Source organism: Anolis sagrei, chromosome 1 (assembly GCF_037176765.1).
Source record: "Anolis sagrei isolate rAnoSag1 chromosome 1, rAnoSag1.mat, whole genome shotgun sequence".
NCBI lineage: Eukaryota > Metazoa > Chordata > Lepidosauria > Squamata > Dactyloidae > Anolis > Anolis sagrei.
Window position 1 is genome coordinate 108996274 of NC_090021.1, and position 15391 is coordinate 109011664.

The following is a 15391-nucleotide window of genomic DNA, read 5'->3' on the forward strand; positions in this document are numbered from 1 at the left end:
GTGTAATGATTTTAATTGTTCAAAGCAATTCAAACTATACTCATTAAGTTTGTAATTTAGAGTGTCCCCAAACCAGCCCAAATCAGGTTTGAATCAGCAAATGTGTGTGGAGAATCGTGTTCTTTTTAAGATTTCATACCTATAGGCTGACAGGTTCTTTGATTATTCTGATTTTACAATGATTTTTTTTATAGTAATAGTTCATAACTGCTTAAAGGGATCTTAAAGTATACAATCACTGAAACTTCTGTTAATAGATGTAAAATTCCTAACTGTGAACAGTTTAATAACTTATGGCAAAAATACAGACCAAATGTCTATTGATTAACAATAATTTTATTGAGAACGACTGAAGGCTTAATTTATATGGTATAATATCTAGCAGTCTTCTTATGTACAAAAAGGAAGGCTGGTTAAGAACCAACATTTTCTAGCAACTACCTGTCCTTCCTTGATTCTGCAGCTGGCAAATATTTTGCAGCTTTGATGAACAGCCATGATGAATGTTGAAAATAATGCTATTGAGAAAATTATCTCAAGTAGTTCTTTTCTTCAAAAATAAAATGTGTCCTCGTTTAAGGTGAATAACTGCAGACAGGAGCATCAATTTATTCTTGACCTTCTCCCTTTTATAAAAACAGAAACAAAATACCTTACAATGTTTTATTGTTTCAACATTCATCTCTCAACATTTCGATTTTACTACTATGCTCAATAGGAATAGGATGAAGTCATACAGCAGATTTCCTTAAGTGAATGAATATAGGATTGACTTGCGGATCTTACAGTTGATAACTATGCAGCTCAACAGTAGAGCAGACTATCAGTTCACCCTACTCTGAACCAGTCTCTACTTTCGGAAATACACACTCAGAACTGGAAGACTGTTCAATGAGGTCATCTGGAATTAGGACCACAGCCAAATTGCTGCTAAACCACCTTTTATTCCTGCATCTCCCTCTGCATGGAGGTCAAAGCTGAAAAAACACAGCTTTGCCGAGTAATGTTGCCATAATACAAGCAAGGTCATCATTCCTAAGCAGAAATAAAACCTGGATGAGGTTTTCACAGCAACACCTTCAACTCAGGAAGACTGTCACCAAGACATCATAGGTTCTACAAATTACATCATTTCCAGAACAAAATAGAGGGTAAAACTATTTCACCTAGACAGATAAAAATGAAATGCAAAGATACAGAATGGGAGATGCCTGGCTCAACGTGTGAAAAAGATCTTGGGAGTCCTCATGGACAACAAGTTAAACATGAGCCAACAATGTCATGTGGCGGCTTTAAAAGCCAATGGGATTTTGGCCTGCATAAATAGGAGTATAGTGTCTAGATCCAGGGAAGTCATGCTACTCCTCTATTCTTCCTTGGTCAGACCACACCGCGAATACTGTGTCCAATTCTGGGCAGTGCAATTGAAGGGAGATGTTGACATGCTGGAATGTGTCCAGAGGAGGGTGACTAAAAGGATCAAAGATCTGGAGAACAAGCCCTATGAGGAGAGGATTAAAGAGCTGGACATATTTAGCATGCAGAACAGAAGGTTGAGAGGAGACATGATGGCCATGTATAAATATGTGAGGGGAAGTCATAAGGAGGAGGGAGCAGACTCGTTTTCTGCTGCCCTGGAGACTAGGACGCGGAACAATGACTTCAAACTACAAGAAAGGAGATTCCACCTGTGCATTAGGAAGAAGTTCCTAACTGTGAGAGCAGTGGAACTCTCTGCCTGGAGTGTGGTAGAGGCTTGTCCTTTGGAGGCTTTTAAACAGAGGCTAGATGGCCATCAGTCGGGGGTGCTTTTAATGTGATTTCCCTGCTTCTTGGCAGAGAGTTGGACTGGATGGCCCACATGATTTCTTCCAACTCTATAATTCTATGAAGACATATTTAAACAATTATGTTACAAGAAAGAGAAACTGTTAAGCTTTACTCACAAGATGGCATGCAATGGTCAATATATAATGAGGTTTCCCAAAATGACAAATTTCTCAGGTGTTGACCCTTCTGAGTAACCTGTCACATTCACCAGGATCAAAGTCTCTGGACTGCTGTACTAGCTCGGTTATTAAAACTCATCCTAAAAGCAATTGTCATGGCCTTTTTGGCCACCTTTCCTCTATATCATTTCTTTTCCTAGGCCTGTGTGTCTCCTCCTGTTTATTGCTGTTTGGCCTGACAAACATTCCTATAGTGGAAAGATGTTGCAGCAACTTCTAGAGATAATCTGTCCACTACCTTGCCACTCTTTCCCATATTTAATCATTTGTAGTCAGTCTCAAATATTCCATTCTTCAGCAAGGCATAGTCCCCCACCCCTAGAACCAGATTATCGAGATTGTGATTCCTGTAAATTCTGGGATGTAGACACCCATCATTCCTGTTTCTTCTGGACCTAAGAGCACATAACCATCATTTGTAGTACAGTATTCTTTCTAAGTTAGCTAGCTGGGTGGAACTGTTTTCAGTGATTTTCACCTTCCTTGTTCAGATATTTTCAGAAGATGATGCAGGCACTGACTTATGCCTTGCCTCTAATGTCCCACTCCTGATGGAATGGAAATGCTGTTTGTTTAAATAGCAACCACAACAACGATATGAAATTTACCTGGGGTATAATTAGAAAAATGACAAGAACCTCCAACATAGTCACATATGACTTAAAACAGAAAACCTTTCCAACATGGGAACTGCTTAAAGGGGAGTTGAAAGAGGAAAGCCAACGTGATTGAATTTCTTCAGAATGCTCAAGGTTACTCAAAGCCGCAATTACAACAGCGTGTACATCACACATGTAAGGAAAAGTAATACAGAGACTAAGGTAACAGCAGTGTCAAGAAAGCTGGTCAACCCTTTTAGTGAATTGTGGCCAATGATAAGCAAATCAATCCAAGTATACTGACAAGGAAAAGAAATGGTGTTACATATAGATGGAACCTGAGATGGAACTGACTGATCAAGAAAGAGGCCATGGGTTTGTGAAAGAGGGAGTGATAAAAATGTTAATTTAGTGTACATGGATAAAGTATAATGTTTGTCTCTATTGAACATTAAAAATGAAGAGATAGTTCTACATGGTCTGAAGATTCATACAAGAATACAGATTTATCCACCAAAGCCAAGTGTGACTTTGGTAGGTAAAAGAAACCAATTCTTCACAAAAAGTACAATTAAACACTGAACTTTGCTAACACAACGTACTATAATGATCGTCATTAATCTGGATCACTTTTTATAAGGAGGAAAATTCATGAAGGATGAGGCTATCAGTCATTATGTCAGATATCCTATATATTACCTCCAGATTCAGAAACACCAAAGGAATCTAAAGGGGTTAATTAAAACCATTTGCTTCTACAGTGTTCAAATGTACATTTTATATTTGTACTGCTTTATTACTTTTTATACTGCCTTTACTCATCAGACAACCTTCTTTTGAATGTTCCCCTTATTTTCATTATGTATTTCGATCAACAATCCACACTCTCCGCCAATCATTTGCTTTTAATTTTTGATGTGGTTGTGGCCATTTCCTTTGTGGGTTGCGACAGTCCTACCTCTTTTCCAATCTCCAACCTTTGCCACCCTCCCCTTCCCACATGAGGACAATGAACAGCTGATTTCCATTCACTGTGGTGTGGAAAAGTGGGTACCTATAAATTGGATGACATTAATCTGCCTTGTATGTTATTTTCCAGAGCTTGCTTCCAATGAAATAACTTTCTTACTAACTACTGAAGCATGGCTATATATACAGCACTGTGTTGTAGCCAGTTTACCAGCTATTAGGATTTCTAGGAGTTGAAGGCCAAAACATCTGGGGACCCACAAGTTGAGAACCACTGCTCTAAAGGGTCTTAAACAGGGAGCTCAAATTGTTCCCTGTTTAAGACAAAAAAAAATCACGACAGGCAGGGAAGTTTGGGGAAAAAAACAGAGGGAGAAGTTGGGGAAGCTAGATATAACTTTTCCTTTTTTTCATGAGAAAGACAGTATGGCTAGGATGAAAGTGAATTCCTTAAATTGGAACACAACTACTGCTTTACCTAGATTCCCCTAGTTTGCTTCTGTCAATTGGTTTCTGACAAACAAGAGAATCTGCTATTGTGCACTGTTTGCACGTTTCCCATATGTAACTGGCTGGCCCGTGTGTGAACAAAATGCCAATTTGGAGGGGTCATTAGTTCAACTACCATCTTATATTCACAGGGCTGTGTCATGCCCTTCTACTATTTCTCAACTATTATAATGATTTTTTTTCAGCAAGTTGTAAAATCAAGCTATTACCTGGTCAAGATGACATAGGAAATTATGGGAAGAGCTCACAGCCTGCAAATACTTTCCCTCTGTTTTCACACAGTTGCTTATCATGTTGGACGTCTAGCATTGAAAGGGTCCAGAAGTCCCTGATCTATCCAGAAATAACTTTATCGTTTTAACCATGTGCATCCAATGGCAAAGTCAAGCAGTGACCCATTTCTAGCAACCTCTCAGAAAAATTAAATTCCCTAGATCCTCACATAAGTTTTAGTATATTTTGGAAACACTGTAAAATCTTTATATTTGCAGTGCCTTTCAGAAGCCAAAAATAAGATTTAAATACAAAAAGGAGTTGCTTATTTTGCTTGGTCTGATTTTATGGAATATTTTCTATTTATTTTTAAACCTTTTCTCCCAAGTCCTAAAGACATGGGGGTTAAAAGCTAAATATATACTTAAAACACAAATTACAACTAGATCTATAAAACTCTACAGTTCAAATATGTCTACACCAGTCTGGTTGGCATACGTAGTATTTGGATACTGTAGGCTTCACTTTGTTGACTACCACGATGGTAGTAATTTTAAAAATCAGTAACAAAGACCTGCACAGACAACACAAAGCATTGCTACAAAAGGGAAAATAATGCCTTAGAACTTTCTTATTTCTATCTCTGCTCCCAACAACAAACCATTTTTGTGTCAAAATTATGGATTTTTATTACATAATAGGTAATAATAATATAATAATAAACTTTATTTATACCCTGCTACCATCTCCCCAGAGGGGACTTGGCTTACATGAGGCCAAGCCCAGTGATACAATTACAGCACAATAAGTACAGAATGACAAAAATAACATCGCAATAAAATAAATAGAACATAAGAATACAATATAGATAGAAATATTTATATACTTGTGAGCACCTTAAAGCATTGATTACTTTCCTACTATGATTTATTTTGATTTCAAACTCCCAAACTCCCATGAAAGGAAGAAAGGAAAGGGTCCAAGGAAGGGTGCTTCCTTAACTGTTGCTCAAACCCAGACTTCCTTGAAAGGAAAGGGCCCCAGGAACAATTGCTGTAAATGGGCCAGATCTTCTCAGATCTTTCGGCTGCCTAGCTAAAAAGAGATATTTCCATTAGCCGATTTTTGGGAGGGTCCTGAAAATGGATCTGAATACTCAATGAAATTAAGATACCAAAAACAGATCACCCTTCAGCCAAATTGCACAAGCCTATTATATACAGTAGGCTCTCAGTTAAACAGAAACAATAGGGATTATCATATGGTAGATTAATGTAGTTTCTGGTTGCCGGAGAGCAACTATTAAAAATAGACCTAACTGATATCATATACCATACTATATCATACCATTAACTCTGTATTGGTTTAATATTAATATTGAAATTTAGCGATTAAAAGCAAATAAAGATAAATTCAATTTAATGTAACATAGTTTCACTATGTATTTTAATTTTTGTTTAAAATATTATTTCTTTCAATTTTTTTGTCTGTTGCTTAAGAGATCTGGTAGGTTGAATTCCGGTTAAATGAGAGTGTACTGCATCTTTATATGCAGCTGTAATGTAAATTTGTCAGATTATGAAAACAGCTGAAAAAGCTAGTTTTAAGTACTAATGCTAGACAGACTACAACTCAAACAAATATGAAAAAGATGAGAAACAAAAAACTGTGTGACAAATGCTTGAGTGACTTTCATGTGCTCCAGATAAATATTCATATGTATGATATATTGTAATCACACAAGAATTCTCACCAGAAAATGTTTCCTTGGGAAACAAATTACTTCCATAGAGCAAGAGCCTTTTTTAAAGTATGTAAAAACACACACACACAAGATTGATTACATACTTCTGTCATATATGAACCCAGTAGAAGACTTGTCTTACAGAGACTGGTTCGAAAGTTCTTGATATGGGAATCATGTTTTTCAAACACAACATAGAGAGGATTTCAGTTTTTTAACCCCACCGCTGTGAAAACGTGAGGCGGAAGATGTGTTCAGTACAGCCATTTAAATTATGGTATACTTAGATTTAGAAAGCAGTGCTGTAATTTTTTTTAAAGGGAAGTATTTCTCAAGTATCTTTATGGCTACATTGAAATCTCATATAGAAAGTCAATGAAAAATAGTGGATAGCCTCAAACCACTGCTCAGAATTAAGCTTATTGGGTGGTCTTACATCCTGTATATCTTGTGAGTCTTAAATTGTCCCGAATGTATCGCTGGTGGGCTGCAGAACTTGTCTAGGTGGCATGCAGGGTTTTCACAATGCTAAGACTTGATTATCCTTGTATTTTATTCTTACTGTAACTGCATTATTACAGATTTCAACTATAAATAAAATTACTACTTTCTACGTCCTTAAAATGGACAATTAATATAATATTAATATAACAAAATGTTTGTTTAAATATCTAAATCTTCTTCTCAAAAAAAGGTGAGGAGTTTCTTGTTCTTACACAGGCTGACAGAATGGGTGGCAGGGTATAAGAAAAGATAAATTGAGAAGCACTGTCTAATCTTACTTTCTAGATGTGTTTTAATATAAGAAAAGGACAACCTCATGTAAACTGTCTAAAAAGGAAGTGTGGATTCATACTGTAAACTGCCAAACAGAAAGGCAAGTGAATGAATATTAGTGTAAGACTGTTGGAAATGACAATGTTCTTCAAGCCTTCTCTAGTAATCTGTTTATCTATTATCCTGTTGCTTACTGTTTGTATGTATGTTCTGGTATGTAGCTTCCTTTTCTCTATTGTTCTTGAGATGTTGTAGGAGGGGCTGCAGACTACATGCTCTCTCTTCTCTCTCCTTTAGACTATGTGACCTGTTAATAGCTATTGTGTTATAAGAGAAATGCCCTGGCTGGATGGCACAGAGAATTATCTCAAACATATTTGAAACTGGACTGATAAGTTTTGTACCTGGGTATACTGAACACACATGAAGGTTGCGAGTAAACCAAATATGTTATTTTTATCAAAGTCAACTTCATTTATGTCTCCTGACTGCATTATAAAAAACAAGTTGTTTTATGGGAGCGAAAATATATATTTGGGCAATGAAACACACTTCTAAAGCTCTACTGTTTTTATGCACTGACAAATCTCTGTTTTCCTAACAGATAAGAGATAACAGCTTATACAGTCTAACAACTGAAACCATTGCCTTGCATAATTATATCTGGTTGTATACTACAAGAGAAGATTATACTCTAAAGGGTTTTAGGCTCTTCTCTGAAAGGTCTTGTTTTTCTTAAAAGTTATGATCTCCAAAAGGTGTTTTTTTGAAAGGTTATAAGTGCCATTTTCCAAAAAAAAGACAGAACTACTAAAGGTGCTTCATCTCACAAGGCAAAAATATGAAACTGTGGCAGGTTTTCTAGCTTAACAATAAATGGTCTGGAAATATAAGTGGGGCATCTGTCAATTTATCTCCTGTTTTATATAGATTTAAAACAAACCACTTACTGAGGATCAGAATAACTGTTAAAGTGCTTTCTCCTATTTCCAACTGAGAAAAAAATCATCTGACTTTTTAATACTACAATCAAATACAGCAGATGATATTTGCTCTGGGCATTGGATTAGTACAAATACTAATTGTATTTGCACTGCCATACCTTCCAAATACAAAAGAAAATGCTATGGATGTTCTCATGAAGACAGATTTCCAGGCAGGCCCTATATCCCAGGATCTGATCCCAGGTTGTCTGTTTATCCCAGATTATCTGGCAGTGGGGACTCATATAACCCAGTTTAAAGCAGAAAACCTGGAATCAGATCCTAGGATACAGGGCCTGTCTGGAAGGGTCCTATATCAAAGAAAAAATGAAACAAACAGAGTTTGAAGATAAAATCATTGGCAATTCTACAGCAATGCCATGGCAAGTCTTTGAAAACTATGAAGCGCTTATTGATGAGTAAACAAATACAATACAGAATCTGCATCCCAAGGCATCACAATTTGCCCCAAAGATATTTTAAAATGAAAACTGGCTATCAACATAATTGTAGTGTAAGACCAGCTCTTCTCGAGGGTCAGGGAAATTTTAGACTTTAATTTAAGCTAGGATGTGAGCTTCAATTCACAATCAAACTACGGTATCTTTCTCTTTCCTACTTCCATTTTTCTTCAGTCCTGATTAAAAGCAAACTTATACATGACCTTGTCTGGCAAAAAAAAAACCCTACTTGTTCTTTCTTAATTGTTTTTCTTTCTGAAATTCTTGCTTGGATTCAATGAAACATACAGCTTTAGTGTTTAATATTACAGTTAAGCAAAATTTGATTTTAAAGATACTAAGAATTTACTTTAAGATCTTTAAGGCTTATTCCGAAATGGGCATTTTGTTTCTCACCTGCAGGGTCAATAATTAATCATTTTCCGTAGAGCATCATAACATTTCCATTTGTCTGGAATATAGAACGGCTCAAAGATGTGAGGAAATGGAGTGTCATAACCACACACTCGTGAAATCGGAGCCTCTAGATTCAAAAAGCATTCCTCCTGTTAATTAAAAGAGAGGAAAAAAGAGAGAAGGTGAGAAATATCAACAAGTTCCACATCCATCCTTCACATGTTACTATCATTTAATGCATTCTGATTACCAAATGAAAAAGGAGAGTGGCAGCTGCTATCTTGATCTATCATACCAGATTACACTCCCAGGCTGGAAGGCACAGTAGAGGACAACTACAAGTATCAATGTGGCTAATGTCATGATTTGTGTGTGTGTGTGTCAGGAGCAACTTGTGAAACTGCAAGTCACTGCTAGTGTGAGAGAAATGGCCATCTGCAAGGACGTTACCTATGGGACACCCAGATGTTTTACCATCCTGTGGGAGGCTTCTCTCGTGTCCCTGCATAAGAAGTTGGAACTGACAGAAGGGAGCTCACCCCACTCCCCAGATTTGAACCACTGACCTTTCGGTCAGCAGTCCTGCCAGCAAAATTGTTTAACTCACTGCATCACCAGGGGCTCTAATGTCATGATAAGCCAAAAGGATGTCAAGCTGTGAATGTGCCCGGAGATGAAAGAAAAGTTCAAAGCTGCACATTTTGTTTTCAAAGAACACAAAACGTAAGAAGCATGAATCCAGGGAAGTAAGACATATAAAACAAGAAAGGAAATGTATAAATATTGTAATATTTAGTAAGCAAAATGAACAGGAATTAACATATTGAGTTTGATTAAAAGTTTAATTTAATAATTATCATTAAAGAATACACAGCAGGCTTACATTTTCATTGCCTGAGCATCAGAAATAAAACTATCCCTCCACAAATGTCACTTTATGGCCTGCTTCCACAAGGATCATCCCAAGGTCTACCTGGAGGCAACAATTGTCATCACCACCACCATGCTCACCAATACCTGCCTGTCTCGCAATAATGGGAGTCATGGCAGCTACCCACATGTAATACAAAACCAGAATTATAGGGTAAGATTTATAATTAAAAATCAGCATAAAAGATCCAACCCTCATTATTTTTGAAAAAGTATCTTGGTACAAAAATGGCCTCTTTAGGAAGGAGTCCCAAGTCTGGGAGCAGCAACAAAGAAGATTGACTTCCATGTTTGTACCAAACAAACCTAAGAAGCTGGTGAAAGCGAAGGGCCTCCCCAGATGATATTAGAGCTGTAATGGCTTCATACATGAAGACACAGTTCTCTAAATAACCTGGACTAATGCTGTACAAAGCTTTATAGATCAAAATCGGTGCTCTGAATTGTGCCTGGAAATGGACTGGCAGCCAATGCAGCTGTTGCAACAGTTGACATCCAGTTGACAACCTGGCTGCAACTCCTTGGGCCAATGGAAGTTTCTGAGCAATTTTCAATGGCACCCCCATCAATAGCACATGGCAGTAATCCAAACATGATCTAATTAAGGCATGCATCACTGTGACCAGATCTAACTTCTATAGAACAAGCATGATTGGGGCACTGGTTTTAACTATGCAAAAGCACTCCTGGACAAAGCTCAAAACTTGGATCTCCAGGCAAGGAGCTGAATCCAGGAGTATGTAGTTTGCAGTATCTGCATTTCCTAATGGAGTGTAACTCCAATTAATACAGGCTGTATCCCCATTCCCAAATTTGTTTTTTGACTGACCAGGAGCACTTCTGTCTTATCTGGATTAAGTTTCAATTTGTTAGCACTCATCCTGTCCATTGCAGCTACCAAACACGGGTTTAGCATGAGAACAGTTTCCATGGAATTAAATGGAAAGAGGCCATCCACTGCTGTGCCTCATCAGTAAACAGTGACTCTCAAAACTCTGTGCAACCTCTCCTGGCAGTTTCATTCAAATGCTGAGGCTCTCTGCTGGCAAATGGTCAAAGAGTCAAGCAGGAATACCACAATATCACTTTCTGAAAGCACTCCTTCACAAAAGAACAGAAACAATGTACAGGCAGTCCCCAAGTTATGAACAAGAAAAGTTCTGTACGTTTGTTCTTAAGTTGAATGTGTATGCAAATCTGATCAGACACATTTTTTAAGCGTAACTCCAGCCAAACCCCATTTTTTTAGCTTTGGATAGCACAGGAAAGGGTTAACATCCCCATGGTGTCTGTTTTCTGTCTGTTCCACTGTTCAGAAGATTTCACCTCACTTTCGTTCTCTGTGATAATTGGATTTTGAAAAAAAGTGATTGTTGTGGAAGCAAAGATTGGTGATAAATATTCAATGGAGACACCTGTCCATGATAAATCTTTCAGGGGTGAATTTCCCTTCCTAGAGGTCAATTTCTCCCACCTCCTGTTGCCTCACCCCCAATTCCTAATGATGAGTTGTTTGTAATCTGGATGTCAGGAATGACAATACATGAATATCACCAAGGCACATGTGAGACAATTCAGAAAGGTATCAGTGAAAGTCGCTGAGAGGCCAGCAGAAGCAACAAGGAAACATATCCAGTTCTCTGCATATGTCATCCACCAAGACGACCAACTAGGTCTGACACCAAATTGGCATGAATTTCGATAAGCTGCCTTGTCCAGAAACCCTGGAGTTGAGAAGCCATTGCACGTTCTAGTACCTTGAACAAAAATGGAAGAAATTGCTTTTAGTTATTATTAGTGTTAGTATATATAAAAAGGAGATTATACCACAGCCTTCTTGATGCATGCTAGGATCTTTTCGTGTTGTAGAGAGACATTGGTCACTCCCCTTCCCCGCTCAGCCAGTCCTTTTCTGGCCTGCTTAATGAGCCAGGAAGTGGGAGGGCCCAATATATATATGAGAGCTCTCTCCTCTCCAAGGATTCTGTTTATGTCCTCAGGCTGGACAAAAATATCCATCAACACTAGACAAGACCAAGTTTACATCTGCCAGAGCTGCATTAACTCTGATATCTTAACTCAGAGCAAATCCACTTTTAAAGTGTTTTAACTTGACACTGACCACTTTGATATACCAGCAAAAGATTAAAATTGTGTCTCCAAACTGTGCAGTCATGATAGACAATGTCTTAACCAGACATCAATATTAGTCAGCCCTTGTTAGCTGCCTCGTGGCACCATGATATTTAAGATATACTTTAATGGAATAATGAAATGTTCTTAAGATTAGTATGAATATAATGCTGTAAAACAGCTTAATTTAAGATAATACTTTTACAAGCTGTTTTTATCACACTTTCCCTTTCAAACAGATAAAAGCAACTCATAATATTATAACATTGCAATTAATAAATCTATTCAATAAAATTTTATCGTCCTGTTTAAGATTTTGAGTTTTTGTTTTCTTTTAAGCAGAAGTTTCAGTGTGAAAACCAGCTGACAAAGATGAACTTGGAAAGAAAGCTGCTAGTTCACATTTTAAATGACACAATGAAAATTAAATCAAATGGAATGGAATGGAAATTAAACAAAAATGAAACGTAACATCAGATTGAGGATACTTCCCAGAGCACTGTTCTTCCTTCTTCTTAAAAAAAAAAGTCTTTCTTAGAAATGCTGCGTGCCTAAATTTGTCTTTCAATAATATGACATAATTTCACATTATTGCAGCACATTAATATGTGTGTGATGTTGATGTAATATTTTACAAACAATGCACTCTGAAGCACTCTAGAAAATTTTCCATTTAAAAACTGTTCCCTAGTCCCACATGACTTCCATCTTTTTCCACTTGGCAGAACAGCAGAAAAATATTAACAGAGGGGGAAAAGATCAGATGAAACAGATTTAATGTTCTGTAGGATGGAAGTATGAAAATGAGAGACAGTCCTGCCCATTCTAGCTGTAGTGGAAATGAGTCCCTGGCTCTTCTGATATATCAGTATTAAAGGGGAGGGAAATGCATGGAAAAGTAGTCTACTGCACAAGATGGTATGATATTCAAAATGAATTCATCCAACCGTCAGAATAGAAAGGCACATTCCATCGACAGGATTCTCATCCAACAAAAATTGACAGAATCTGCAGGGAGGGCAGCAACTTTCATTCCCTATGTTCGAGAGTCCCCAACATTTGGCCACTGCTACTTAAACTGTGGGTCCTAACAACAAATTAACTCAGTCCTCTTAACTCAGTGTTGGAGTCTTGAAACATCTGGCAAGAGTAAAAGTTTTCAGAACATTACCCAGTGGCTGTTTTAGACATTTATGTAGATCTGTTGTGCAGTGTTTACAGTGGACTCTACAGAAGATGCTTAAGCTGTTTAGCAAGCCTTACAAATGCTTATTTGTTAAAAGTAAATGTTTGATTTTATATCTATTTTATATACCTATATATTGGCGTGCAGCCCCCGGTGGCGCAGTGGGTTAAACCGCTGAGCTGAACTAACTGACCGAAATGCCAGCGGTTTGAATCTGGGGAGCAGGTTGAACTCCCGCTGTTAGCCCCAGCTTCTGCCAACCTAGCAGTTTGAAAACATGCAAATATGCGTAGACAAATAGGTACCGCTTCAGCGGACAGGTAACAGCAGTCATGCCGGTCACATGACCCTGGAGGCATTTACGGACAATGCCAGCTCTGAAGATGAAATGAAGATGAGCAGAGTCAGATACAACTACATGTAATATCAGGGGAAACCTTTACCTATACCAGGGTCACATAAACATTTCTTAGGCCAAAAGTCATCATATATGGAAAAGTTTAAGAAGTCCTGATTTCGATAGCTCTCCAAAAGGTCTGATTATAGGTGGGACAACTTAAAACTGTGTTCCCTAGCATTTCCAGTAGCAGGACTTTCCATAAATAAAGCCGAATCTAACCAATACCAATTTCTCAAATACTTTATAAATCTCTGGAATATCAACACATACAGAGAGGTTATGATGAAAATTTTAAATAAAATGCTATATAACATCAGATCCTCAATATTCTAATACTTTATAGCACAATAAGATTTCATACATTGTAGTTACAACAGTGAAAGTTCTCTATTACATCCCACTTTCATTGGATTAACTGTTTAGGGAGTAATCAAACATAAATGATCTTTGGAGGCTAAGGCAGCCCTACAGTGAAATCTTTTACACACATGCTGTAACAGGCTTGTCGCCTTGAAACAATCCCACAGAAAGCAGCAAAAATGTTTTATGTATTTTCAAAATGCATTTTAAACTCAAAAGATTTGTAGGAAAACCCTGCTTTCTGGATGAACAGACGTATAGCATTGTAACATGCACATTTCTTAAATGAAATGTGATACTAGCCGCTTTTTAATAATACACCATTCAGTGCTAGCCACCCAAGGGGCCTTCCAGGAATTAATTGCAGAAACTTGGGCTTGTAGATAGCTCCTTTGTGTGACAATGCTCAACAGTAAAAGTTTGGCTGCATTTGGATAAGCGGCCGATCTTTAAATACTTTTAGGATTCAAACATTTCAGCTTTCCAATAAAAGCACTGAGCTCTCAAATTATTTTCTTTTTTCAAGATCACCATCTGAGTTGTCCTTGGACTCTCATATATGCAAGCTGTTTCTTGTATACCTTTTGGACTGCAGTAACGCTATATACATCAGTTGTCCTGTTGCAATGATTCATAAAAGTTTCTACTTAAGGACTGATGTCATTTAAACTGAAATGAAACAATTGAAATAGTATTCTCAGTTGTATCTGCATTTTGCAGTAATATTTTAACAGATCTCACATCAACTATATGCCGTCGATTTATTTATTTGTTGGTTAAATCAATTCCCTTTTTGTCAGATGCATTTCATTTTATGAAGATATTTATTGGTACCTAACATATTAGTTAACAATTTGTATTTATTTCTATACTATACTTCATTTACATACAATATTTTACATGGTTAGAGAGTGCAAATAAAACAGCCATCTTTTAAATGTTATTTAAAGAAAATATTAAGACAAATTTCCTTGTGCTATAATGTCTTTAAACGGGGAAGCCACCCTCTCATATTAAAAGATTAATTTATGCAAACTAGCTTTTTATTCAATTATCATTTTCCTCAACACACTGGTTAACTTTTCATTCTCTAGCCAACAATGCTTTCAAAGATTACTTTACTGACTTTTCAGTAAAAATAATAGTTTCCATTTCAACACATTTTAGTTATTTTTCTGCTAAGCCTGATCACAGTTATCAAAGTTTTAGAAGTGGAAGAATATTTTTTAAAGTTGGAAAATAATTAGCTTACTAGAAGTTATTTACATTGTGTTTAGATATTTGATTTAAATATGTCCAATGCATGTCTAATCATGTTTTTCTGATACTGTCATATAATCAATTTAATTTAAATATGCTCAACACATCATATCTAAATCCTTATATTTTTAAAACACATTTTAATATATGTTAAGCATTATCACGTGAAACCGATTAATTACATCTTTCCTACAAATAAGAAGTTGATGTATCCTTCACTGAAGATTTCAGAAATCTGTGCTGGAGAGATAAAGAAATTACTATCATTAGATTACTAAGTAAAGCAATTGGGAAAATCCGTACAAAATAATTAGCACAGAACTTCACTTCTGTTCAGCATGTTTTTAACTCATAAATAAAATAAAATAAAATAAAATCCTAAACTGGAAACGAGGCCCCATATTAGATACATTAAATCATAATATGAAGCAATTAGACTACACATGTAAAACTGAATGCCT

The 15391-nt window shown here is 36.7% G+C and overlaps 1 protein-coding gene across 1 annotated transcript in view; it reads right to left on the reverse strand.

Annotated features, from left to right (window-relative positions):
• Positions 1 to 316: 316 nt before the first annotated feature.
• The window catches only part of BCKDHB (branched chain keto acid dehydrogenase E1 subunit beta), a 42279-nt gene continuing 27204 nt past the window's right edge, over positions 317 to 15391 (reverse strand). Inside the window, exons 10-11 of the mRNA XM_067467702.1 lie at positions 8662 to 8810; positions 317 to 626 (exon numbers count right to left, since the gene is read on the reverse strand). Of these exons, the coding sequence (XP_067323803.1) occupies positions 8670 to 8810 (141 nt within the window). The 3' untranslated portion in view covers positions 317 to 626; positions 8662 to 8669. The remainder of the gene's footprint in view (positions 627 to 8661; positions 8811 to 15391) is intronic.